Consider the following 12498-nt stretch of genomic DNA (forward strand, 5'->3'; position numbering starts at 1 on the left):
AAGCACCATTTTAAAAAATATATTTGCTTCAGGCCAGTGTGAGACCTACCAATCAAATGGCAGCTGTTTGTTCTAAGTGGAGAAGTTGTTGTAAAGACCTAATGACTCAAAATAAGAAGTAAATATGAAAAATCGCAGGAGCCATGCACGTGCTGGGCCACTTGCTTATAAATTTAGAGCAACACAGCTTTCTGTTTTGGTTACATTCAATCATATCATAATTACCCACTGCTGTAGGTTGCCTTTTTAATACATGGAATACAGCATCCCTCCTTAGTCACCAGGCATAATATGTTGAAGGGTTCAAACTCACAAACATATTAACTTTTTTGGGTGGAGGAGGGGGGACAGAGTCTCACTCTGTCGCCCAGGCTGGAGTGCAGTGGCGTGATCTCAGCTCACTGCAACCTCTGCCTCCCAGGTTCAAGTAATTCTCCTGCCTCAGCCTCCCAAGTAGCTGAGATTACAGTCATGCACCTCCATGCCCGGCTAATTTTTGTATTTCTTTTAATAGAGATGGGGTTTCACCATGTTGGCCAGGCTGATCTCGAACTCCTGACCTCAAGTGATCCGCACGCCTCAACCTCCCAAAGTGCTTGGATTATAGGCATGAACTCCCGTTCCTAGCCTAGGATTTATGAAAACTTTCTATCATTTGAAAAACAGTTATATTAAATGATTTCCTCTGTCTTATCATTTCTTTTATAATTATAGCATCTTAGACAAACATAGCTGGAAACAACTTGGAGACCACCTTAATACAGCTTTGAGCTCAGCATGACTTGAATGTCTTCAAATTCATTGCCCTGACTCCTTCTAGCTGAAGAGCAAGGGACCTAGTCTTAGGGATGGAGCAGCCATGGCTATAGCACAAAATAAAGAATATGCTCAATGTGTGGTCGCTGTGTTTTTGTACTGCTGGGGCTAGGGCGAAGGAGCAAATGAAAGTTTATGTGTGTTCTTTAGGCTTCTGATCTATACGTGGTAGAACTGAAGCTAAATATCCTCTTTTGTGCCATGTTCTCTAAAGCACATTCTAGGTTTTTTTTTAATCCTATCTTCTATTATTTTGAGTTTTTATTACAATTTTAAATTTTTATTCTTCCTTGTCCCTCAAAATTTTAAAGCATTCTTTCATACCAAAAATAGTCAATACTAGTGAAACTCAGTGGAAGAAGGGGATTTTTTTCCTTCTTGAACCACAATAACACTGGGATACCTGGCAGGTATGCTGACAGGATTATGTGAAACCAGTACCACTTTTACTCTGGTCCCCAGTCATCTATATTGCTTTTTCTTAACTTCAAGCCTATCTCTGCCACTGGGCTATGTGTCAGGATAGGCAGGATGGTAGTGTGAAGAGATGATGTCATACAATGACATGACTTGTGGTCTCTCCTAATCTTGAGATTTATAGAAAAGGTAGATGTTTATACACATCAAAATGAAAGCCTATTGATTTTTAAATCCACCTGTATAAGCTGTTAAAATGGTGAAACGAACTTTCCAGAGTGGACCAAAAAAGAGCAGCATTGACACCAGTAGGTGACGTTGCAGAGAGAGAGGTTTGGAGGCAGTTTATTAAAGGTTCTTCCTCTGAACAATAAAAAAAGTAGGCGGAGACTCAGAAAGTATTATTATGTGTGTTTCCTATTGCAGAGGATCAATGACCATGCAACAAGTGCGCATAGATTCCTCCATTGGTTTAATGACAGATGACTTCTAATCTTTTTTCATCCTCGCTGATTCTGTGATTTATTGTTAGGAAATTTAGCTTGTATCAGTATTCTAGTGAGACCGATTGCAAGAAGACTTTGAGACACCAAGTAATCAAATTGATAATGTTGTTTTTCTCCAGCTGGCTGAGCTTCAAGAGGAGCAGCAAAGCATGGCATAAAGTAAAACTGTATTCAGTCCTTAATGCAACCCAATTAGTGATTACCTCCATCCTTTCAGGGGTGATGAGTTGTGGAGTGAGCTAACACACAAGATCATATTATCAAATCAAACTCTCAGAGATCTTCTTAACTAGTACCAAGCTTTACTAAATAATTTCAAGGATACAGGCAATCAGAAGGCTCAAGTGAAGCAGAGAGAAGGGAAGGGCAGCCCCCCACATCACTTCTTACTGCCTCAGAAATGCACCTCTGGCCCAGAATAGACGAGGTTTATACTGGGATTTGTGAGTTTCCACACACAAAGGGGAGCATTGCAAATATCTTTATTTTACACCCCAGAGATTTGGATAGCTCCATGACATTCTCCAGGAAGCCATCTGTGCCTCAGAGATCCCATGTTCTACTTACCATAGTAATCCTTAGCCAGAGATATCCTGTTAAGGGCATTTCAGAGATAAGGTCTCTTCTGCCTAGCAAATAGCATTAGGCTTTGTCACCTGCAGTGACAAGAAGAGCAGACTGAATCACCTCTCTTCTACCATGCTGCACCCCTGAAATGCCTCCTTCCAAAGGCAGTAAATGCATTGCTGGCCAGCTCTTTTCTTCCATGGAGTTATCTTGCTGATCCTTAGGAAAGATAAACAAATATATTGCTGAATTTCTCTGAAAGCACAGGTCCCTATGATGCTTCATGAAGTGAAATCTTTTGATTAAAAGTTTAGTCAGCAACTTGCTAGAACATTTGGGCAGATTTTAGTTCTTATTTTATTCTGCTTGCACACTTTGACATGCATTGCCTCCCAGGATCATGATTGGGAGAAAGATAGTTCAGTTCTGTTATAACTTGGGGAGAAAAATAGTTCTACTGTCTCCACACACACCGCAAAGATTCTGCTGTGTACGTATGTTTGGGTCAAATAATTGAGTGTTCTCATATGCAAATGAAAAAATCCTCATTCATTGAGTTTTGTTTTGTGTTATGAGACTTTGAGATAGGAATTTTCTTTAGGTTAAAGATAATTTAGGTAGCTGTCTCAGTGCTTTGTATCCCAAATAGTTCATTCTGTAGGTACAAGCTATGTCCACTTTAACTAATTTTAATTTACCCATTATTTCCATGTTGACATCTAGATGGACAAATAAGCTGTTCCTAAACCTTTGACTGAACTTAACAATAATAATATTGTAATAATAATGACTCAACCTTTGTAGCATGGTTTAGTTTACAAAGCACTTTGACAGGTGTAGTCTCTTAGCCATTTCAAGGGGTTACAGATCCTCCAAAGCCTGATTTGAACCAGTAATGGGCCACAACACCAAGTTAACAACCCCTCATTTAAACAAAACTTATGGCCAAGCATGGTGGCTCAGGCCTGTAATCCCAGCACTTTGGGAGGCTGAGGCGGGCTGATCACTTCACGTCAGGAGTTTGAGACCATCCTGGCCAACATGGTGAAACCCTGTCTCTACTCAAAATAGAAAAACTAGCAGGGCGTGGTGGCCCGTGTCTGTAATCACAGCTACTTGGGAGGCTGAGGCGGGAAAATCGCTTGAACCCAGGAGGCAGAGGTTGCAGTGAGCTGAGATCGTACCACTTCACTCCAGGCTGGGAGACAAGAGGGAAACTCCATCTCAAAAAATAAAAATAAAAAATAAACAAAACTTAATTACAGGCTACAATGGCCCAAGCAAAGAGTATATGAGCACAACCCCTTATATGTGCATTTGCAAAGTAAGATAAATTAAACATCAGAAGTAATGATTACATGAGCCTAGCTCTCTGGCTTAAAGCCCAGTTGTAAGGAGCCTGTGATTAGTACAGGAACAAGGCTTGGGTTTGTTTTTGTTTTTGTTTTTTTCTCCTACATTTCATTTTTAAAATGGAACCCTTCCAATTAGTTGTAATACATGAAATAATGCATATGCTAACTAGAGGAATACTCCTGTGAGCTTGATTAGATGGTATCATGCCAAAGAGGGAACTTGATGGAAATGTCTTTTAATTGTAAAGCCAGAATAGGGATTTTTTTTTTTAATTTTTCCTGAGTCACATACACATGTTCAAGGTCACTTGTATCAGAAATGTAAGATCTGGAAACAAAACAAAATTCTATAAATATTATACAATGAACAGTGTTAAGTCTGTTGCATTTCTGTCATGCTGGTTGGGAAGGAAAAGGAAAAAAATGAGAAAAGAAGGGGGATAATAGGAAGAAAAGAGAAAGACAAATATAGAGGGAATAAAATACAGAAAATGAAACAGATACTCAGAGAAAGAGTAATAGGGCAATTATAGAAGAACTTTAGAAATAGGAGGCGGTCCTAAAGTAGTACTGAATCAACTGTTCTTGTCACACAGGGTTGCTAGTTAACCCCGTTACCATTTTTTAATGCCTGTTCTTTAAAATGCTTACCATTTTTTAATGCCTGTTCTTTAAAATGCTGATTTCTTCTTTGTTCTCACCTGTGCTCCAGGAGGGATCCTCAGCTGGCCATGTAAGGAGTCAGGCTTTCTAGGACATGTGCCTAGAACTAACTCCACTTAGTTCAAGGGAGCCCCAACTAAAACTTGATTATGTTACAAAAGGAAATTGTCTGATAAGGGCCGTTCTTCCCTCATTTGTCCTCACAGCTAAATGGAAGTAAGATGGAGAGCATCTTATTATTTGCTGGCAGATCAAAGGCTCCCACCGCTCTAGTCTGAATCCTTGGGGCAGCCCTGAGCACTGTTTACATAACAGCAGTCCAGTTTAAGTAGAATTACCTGAGTATTGGGGAAAAAAATTGTCATGTTTTAAGCTTGAATTTTTAGTTTGCAAAGCAAATTTACTTATGAGCGGTGTGTAATTCTTTTGACTTAGATAACTTAGAAAATATAGAGCATACTGTTTCTTCATGAAGCCCATAAACTTGTGAGTCTGCCAACATTTTCATTATTAAGCCTCACTTTACATCCATCTTGTCTGCTCAAATAAAATGTGGCCATGGACAGCTAATATGAGAGTGGGAGTTATAAACTAGGAGCACTGTATATTAAGTTTTAAAATAAAAATTGTTTACGGTTTTTAGATTTCTTTTGTTTTTTACAGCCATTATATGAGACAGATACTGGAAGCTCTACGCTACTGCCATGATAATAACATAATTCACAGGGATGTGAAGGTAAGTCATTTGTTATCACTAACTTTAATGTTTGTGAAAAAATGCTGATATAGCAATGATAATCAAGAATTCTTTAATATTATCATGAAGAACATCTTAATTTTACTTATAAGTAAAAATGTATTGAACTGCTTTGTATTTGGGAAGTCATTGTACTAATTCTTAACTAGGAACACTATAATTTCAATTTATTTATTTTTACTAAAGTATTCATGCAATCTAAAATTGTATTATTTCTCTTTTGCCATTGTGTGTATAAGAGAAATGAAAAATCCAATAAATAGGAAAAACCAAACAATATCCTATACTGAGTTAATTGGGGGAAAAATTAGAATTTGGTTTATATAGTAAAAGTTAATCATACATATATTTTCATAATATTGCAATGCAGAATAGTCAGCATTTTTTTTTTTGCAGATAGTTTTTAAATATAGTATGAAATCATAATTATACATATAATACGATTTTATGCTTGGAATACCAATATTATCATTATTCAGTCTTTCTGCCTATTTGATCCCAGTATCGGGTTAATGAGAACTCTCAGTTCCTGGTTTTTTAACGGTGTCAAGCCAAACATAGAGGGAGGCAAGAAACGAGACCAATAGGCCTTCCTCCTGATCCCTAGCTTCTCCCAAGGCCCAGAATCACTAGGGAGCCCCTGAGGTCCCTTTGGCCCTGGGCTACACTTTTAAGCTCTGATATTTTGTCACTGGTCTTTCTCTAACCTCCGGCATGTGCAGACATAGTGTTCCTTCCCTCGAGATATATTATTAAAGGCCTGGCTTCTTCAATGTATTTAATACTTTAAATGATTAAGAAAATTAAGCAGAGTTTAATTAAAGTGTCTATAATGTTTGGAAAATTTTCACAGAAATCCTTGTAGTTAAAAGCTGAGGGAAAGCATGAGCAATTCCAAAACCATCTAGTAAAATATTTTAATAGCAAATGAAAATCACTGGAGAAATGTACAAAATACACATTAGTGTAAATTAGTTGTAAAATATCTCATTCATCCTTTTCGGATGTGTTAAGAAAATGATACTGTTATTATCAAAACTCAACACCGAGCATCTCAATGGGTCCCCCTTTATGAAAAAGTATTCTGGCCGAGCCCGGTGGCTCATGCCTGTAATCCCAGCACTTTGGGAGGCCAAGGTGGGTGGATCACCTGAGGTCAGGAGTTCAAGACCAGCCTGGCCAACATGGTAAAACCCCCATCTCTACTAAAAATACAAAAATTAGCCGGGCATGGTGGCGCATGCCTGTAGTCCTAGCTGCTTGGGAGGCTGAGGCAGGAGAATCGCTTGAACCCAGGAGGCGCAGGTTGCAGCGAGCCGAGATTGTGCCACTGCACTCCAGCCTGGGTGACAGAGCAAGACTCCATCTCAAAAAAAAGTATTCTTCAGTTATCCAAAGAGAAATAAAAGTGTGGAAAGGTAAAAGGTGGGAAATTGTCAACTGTAGTAGCTTGCTGTGCAATTAGTTGCATTAATTAATGTAAGAAAGTTCATATGTAGAGAGTAAAATATATCTCTTTGTATATATTCTAAAATATATACAAGAAAAAAATAGTAATTTAAAAACCTAAAATGTGTTCATGTAATAGCATTATGTTAAGAACTGTTTTGCTCAAGAGGCAATTTTATTTTGAATCAATTATTCTCGAAAGATAATTATATCAGCATCATACAATAAACAATGATTTACAGCATATTATACTGTAATACTTTCAATAATGTAGTCAGCTTTTGATTAGCAATGGTATTTGATATGACAACCTAAAACTAAATAATATCCAAAAGTAGATAATTTGACCTCACCTTTTAATTTACCTTCTGATTTATTTATTTAACAAATATTTGAGTGCCTATTTTTTACAGATTACTGTGCTTGGAGCCCTAAAAGTATTATGGTCTCAGTAGGGAGATAAGGCTGGGCATCTCTTATCTACGGCAGCAGATCAACACATGCTAAAACATAGTGACTTCAATCAATAACTGCTGCTTAGTTGCTCACAATTCTGCAGTTTGGGCAGAGCTTGATAGGGACTGCTCAATTCTGTTTCACAGGACGTTGGTGACGTAGCATGGCTAGTTTCCACATAGACTTCACTCATTTTTCTGGCATCTCAACTGAAGTGAGTAGAACAGCTGGGAGCTGGCTGGGCACTCTTTGCAGTCTCTCATTCAAAACGTCTCTCTCTCTCTCCACGTGGCCCTATGTCCAGCAAGACAGTGTGTTAGGGCTCCAAAAGAGCAAAAATGGAAGGTGTTAGGCCTCCTGAAGCAAACTGACACTGTGTCACATCTTATACATTTCATTAGTTGAAACATACATCACAAAAAGGTCACAAGGCTAGTCTGAGTTAAAGGGGAAGAAACATAGGTTCATATTTTGATTGATGGAGTGCCAGATACATACAAGGATGGGAGAACTTGTTGGTGGCCACCTTTAGACAGACAGACATTATTATGCAAGGTAGAAGGTGATAAGTATCATTAAAAGATGAGGTCAGAGAAATTTCCTGGGGGAGGTCACATTGGAGCTTGGTCTTGAATCATGGGGTAGTTATATGGAGACAAAAAGACATTTCAGGCAGAAGGAATTTGGGCAAAGGCCCAAAAGTAGTCTTACATTGGAGTGTATTAGATTAGTTTATTATTTCTAAAGTACATGCTAAATAATTTAGAGGAAGCACGTAGAAACATGCCAAAGAATGAAAAAGAAATAATTCTCAAACTGCAAATTAGTAAGAAGAAACCACCCCAAAAATTGCCATTGTTCAGTTGGGAGACACACTCAACACAGAGCACACGTTAATGTTGATTTTTTATTTTATTTTATTTTATTTTTTTCCTTTTTTTGAGACAGGGACTTGCTCTGTCACCCAGGCTGGAGTACAGTGGTGCAATCTCAGCTCACTGCAACCTCTGCCTCCTAGGCTCAAGCAATTCTCATGCCTCAGCCTCCAGAGTAGCTGGGACTATAGGTGTGCGCCACCACACCTGGCTAAATTTTTTTTGTATTTTTTTGTAGAGACAAGGTTTCACCCTGTTGCCCAGGCTGGTCTTGAACTCCTGGGCTTAAGCATTCTTCTTACCTTGGCCTCCCAAAGTGCTGGGATTACAGGCGTGAGCCACCGCGCCCGGTCTTTATATTTCAGAAGCTGAAATCCACACATTTTTACATGGGTGAATAAAATACTCACATTTAGTTCATTGAAAATTTTTAATTTTGGTGTATTTTTCTTAAGACATTCATCCAAAAGATATTTATTGAGTGCCTACTGTGTGGCAGGCACTGTCCTAGGAACTGGAGCTACGTCAGTGAAGAAAATGGACAAAAATCACTGCCCTCATGGAGCTGACATTCTAGTTCAGGGAGACAATACTCAGTAAACAGAAATGAACTACGTAGTAGAATGTGAAAAGTATCACAGAAAAAACTAGAGTAGTCAGAAGGTTAGGGAGTGTCCAGAGAAGGGCTTGCTTTTGTAAATACGGTGGTCAAAGCAGGCCACATTGAGATGATGATATCTGAGCAAGGACTTGGAAGAGAGGAAGTGGGCTAATCTGATAGCTGAGGGAAGAGCATTTTGGGTAAAAGAAACAGCCAGTGCAAAGACCGAAAGACAGGAACACAAGTAGCCTGCTTGAGGAACAGCAAGGAGGCCGGTGTGGCTGAGGTAAAATGTGCAAAGGGGAGAGTAAAAAGGAGACAGGAGATGATCCTGCCTGGCTCAGACCAGAGTAGTAGCAGTGGAGGTAGTAAAAAAATAAAAAATTAGTTCGATTCCTGATATATTTTGAAGATTATGTCAATAGGATTTCCTAATATAACTTTGGTAAACTAGGTAAAACTTAGTTTTATTCAAGACCTTGTTACAGGGGTATTCCAACATAGCGGTCATTGTGAAACTTCAAGAACAATACATTTCACATGCTAATAATGTAAATTTTCACTTGGTTTGATTTGTTAATATTTTTGCCAGTAAAGCAACCTATGAGCTTTTCTTTCCATTCAGATATATATTCAGTGACTTATCTGTATGTAGGTTTTTGTTTCTGCAGTTAAGTTTTTGTCTAAGTTTTCTTCCCTTATATTTAATAAAGAAAATAGAAGAGCATTGCAATGTTTTATTTCTCTAAGAAAAATTTATTTTATCATCTGTTTCATCTAGCCAAGAATATTCTCATTCTCTCTCTCTCTTTTTCTCTCTCATAATTCTTGGCATATGATCCAAAAGCATTACATTTCCCAAGGATCCTATTATTATATTTACTAATACTTTTTTCTTTACTTTTTTACTAAAGGCATTTCCTTTTGTAATCTTTGTAACTGAGTACTTAAAAGGATTGTTTGGCTAGATTTGAGTATATGGTACCATGTGATCTGTTTTTGGGAACTGCTTGCTCTGAAGAAGCAATTTCACATAAAATTGCATAAAAAGCAATCATATAATCCTTTGAAATTCGAGAGATGTGTGAACATAGTACTGGGCCTCCCCACAGCCATACTTATTGACATTTCGGGCTATATTCTTTGCTGTGGGAGGCTGTCCTGGGAATTGTAGGATGCTGCTAAGCATCCTTCACCCACTAGATGCCAGTAGCATCTCCCCCTAGTTGTGACAACCGAAAATGTCTCCAAACATTGCTAAATGTTCCCTGGGGCACAAAAATTGTCCCTGGTTAAGGCCTGCTGTCATAATAGACTTATAATTCTCAAGATTTGCCTCCCTACAGGTATTAATTAAGGCATGCATATAAATTTCTATTTTTTTCTGTCCTCTTCCCTTTAATTCTACTTTTTCTTGTGAAAGAATGTGAAAACTTTCGTTATGTTTCTGGTACTTTTTTTTCTTCCTCTCACCCTTGAATTAAAAGTACTTTAGAAAGAAATAGCACAGTTGTCAAGGTAAATGCAACTCCTGGCTCTTTGCCTTCTTTCATGGGCTTTACTAAGCACTGAGAGTTCGTGGAAGTTTCTCCTCTCTCCTAACTCCTGCAGGCAGGCTTACATCATGAGGGTATGGGGAGACTTAGTTTTAGACCTTTCTGTCACTCTGACCTACTCATGTATAATTCTAATAACTGAAGTTGAAGTGAAACAGTTTCTCTGAGAATGCAAATTGCTACACACAATCACTTTCTATTCTAAATGGTGCCTTTGCCCAGAAGGTCTGGGTGCTGTTTTTAGTTCTCAGAACTGTGCAAACCCCAGTCACACAAACACTCAGCCAGAGGCCAGAGTGTTTCTGAGTGTGCTTCCTTTAAATGGTTTTCCTTGCTAACCTGTGTGAACACGCCTGGCTGCTTTTTAGTTCCCTTCTGGTCTCAGTTCTCCTTTTACCTGTTTAGAGCCAGACTATGACAAATTTGTGTTCATCACAGAACACTGGTTGGCATGACATTGTGGATTTCTTAAAGCATTCCGTAGTCTCTTGTTCTGCCTTACTGATGTTTCTTTCTTTTTTTTTTTTTTTTTTTTTTTGAGATGGAGCCTGTCACCCAGGCTGGAGTGCTGGAGTGCAGTGGCCCGATCTCGGCTCACTGCAAGCTCCACCTCCCGGGTTCACGCCATTCTCCTGCCTCAGCCTCCCGACTAGCTGGGACTACAGGTGCCCGCCACCTCGCCCGGCTAGTTTTTTGTATTTTTTAGTAGAGACGGAGTTTCACCGTGTTAGCCAGGATAGTCTCGATCTCCTGACCTCGTGGCTTGAGCCACTGCGCCCAGCCTACTGATGTTTCTTTTACATCTGATACCACAACTCCCCAAAGTTTATCATGTTGTATAGAGAAATTTAAACTCTCATAAAACAAAAATGTATTTATTCTTCTTTATTATTATTATTTATTTTATTTTATTTATTTTATTTTTTTTTTTTTGAGACGGAGTCTCACTCTGTCGCCCAGGCTGGAGTGCAGTGGCGCGATCTCTGCTCACTGCAAGCTCCGCCTCCCGGGTCCACGCCATTCTCCTGCCTCAGCCTCCCGAGTAGCTGGGACTACAGGCGCCCGCCACCACGCCCAGCTAATTTTTTTATATTTTTGGTAGAGACGGGGTTTCACCATGTTAGCCAGGATGGTTTCTATCTCCTGACCTCGTGATCCGCCCGCCTCAGCCTCCCAAAGTGCTGGGATTACAGGTGTGAGCCACTGCGCCCAGCCACTATTCTTTATTATTATATTAACACTGGTTAATCTGCATTTCTTTTGTAAGATTTTTGAACATAATGTGCACGTTCAGTTTGAATGTGGCATTTTAATAATTGTACTTAGGAAGATCTCATGGATTACATGATCATCATAAATTTATCTTGTGTTTCTAACTGCTATACTTCTCTTCGCCCGGCCTACTCCTACAAAAAAAAAAGAAATCAACTCTTTAGTTTTAAGTTTCTCAGCCTGAGCAACATAGTAAGACCCTATCTCTCTCTCTCTGTCTCTTGTTTTTTGAAACGGAATCTTGCTCTGTTGCCCAGGTTGGAGTGTAGTGGTGCGGTCTCGGCTCACTGCAACCTCCACCTCCCGCATTCAAGCAATTCTCCTGCCTCAGCCTCCCAAGTAGCTGAGATTACAGGTGCCTGCCACTCTGCCCTAGTAGAGACAGGGTTTCACCGTGTTGGCCAGGCTGATCTCGAACTCCTGACCTCGTGAGACACCACGCCTGGCCATTAAGACCCTATCTCTACCAAAAAATAAAAATTAGCCAGGTGTGGTGGCACACACCTGTGGTCCTAGCTACTCGGGAAGCTGAGGCAGGAGGATTGCTTGAGCCCAGGACGTTGAAACTGTAATGAGCTGTGATTGTATCACTGCACTCCAGCCTGGGCAACAGAGTGAGACTCCATCTCAAAAAAAAAAAAAAAAATTCTTTTGCTTGTTAGAAGTGAATCCTTTCACTTTTCCTCTCCTTCTGAGCCAGGAGTAACATGTATGATATAGCCAGAGGTTTTTCTGTCAGGTATAACTATAGCTGTAGTAACTCTTTCCAGTGTTATCAATTCCATTTGAGTGTAGGGCCCGTCAGAGGAAGGTTCGTGGCATTAGGCTGTTCGATTGAAATGCTTAGCAGATTACCAGTGTTCCCTCTGTTCTCCCTTTGTGGTTTGCCAGCAGGATTTCCTTTCACCTTGTCTTCCCAGATTTGCCCATAACTCCCACCCTGACAGAGCACAAGGCCAGGGATAGGCCCAGAGTCTTCAGCAAATTGAACAGAATGGGCCATCTTCCTCTTCTATCCAGGGAGTAGAAACTTACTTCCCTGTTAAGTTGTTTATCCTAAATTTTGTTTGTCTAGTCTTAATGGTTTGTGTTCCTGATTCTAGTTTGAAAGCTGCCTTAATGAAAGTATGTGTATGCCTGTTTTCTACAGTTTAAGATAAAACCTTGTTGGCCTTTGAGTCAAAATTTGAGATTTCTGAAACCCCAAA

At 39.5% G+C, this 12498-nt stretch overlaps 1 protein-coding gene across 4 annotated transcripts in view; it reads left to right on the forward strand.

Annotated features, from left to right (window-relative positions):
- The window catches only part of CASK (calcium/calmodulin dependent serine protein kinase), a 392463-nt gene that overhangs the window by 174726 nt on the left and 205239 nt on the right, over positions 1 to 12498 (forward strand). For all 4 annotated transcript variants that reach the window (XM_025372348.1, XM_025372349.1, XM_025372350.1 and 1 more), the window contains exon 5: positions 4988 to 5060. In XM_025372348.1, coding sequence (XP_025228133.1) covers positions 4988 to 5060 — 73 coding nt within the window. The remainder of the gene's footprint in view (positions 1 to 4987; positions 5061 to 12498) is intronic.

The sequence above is a fragment of the Theropithecus gelada genome, chromosome X, assembly GCF_003255815.1.
Source record: "Theropithecus gelada isolate Dixy chromosome X, Tgel_1.0, whole genome shotgun sequence".
Classification (NCBI taxonomy): Eukaryota; Metazoa; Chordata; class Mammalia; order Primates; family Cercopithecidae; genus Theropithecus; species Theropithecus gelada.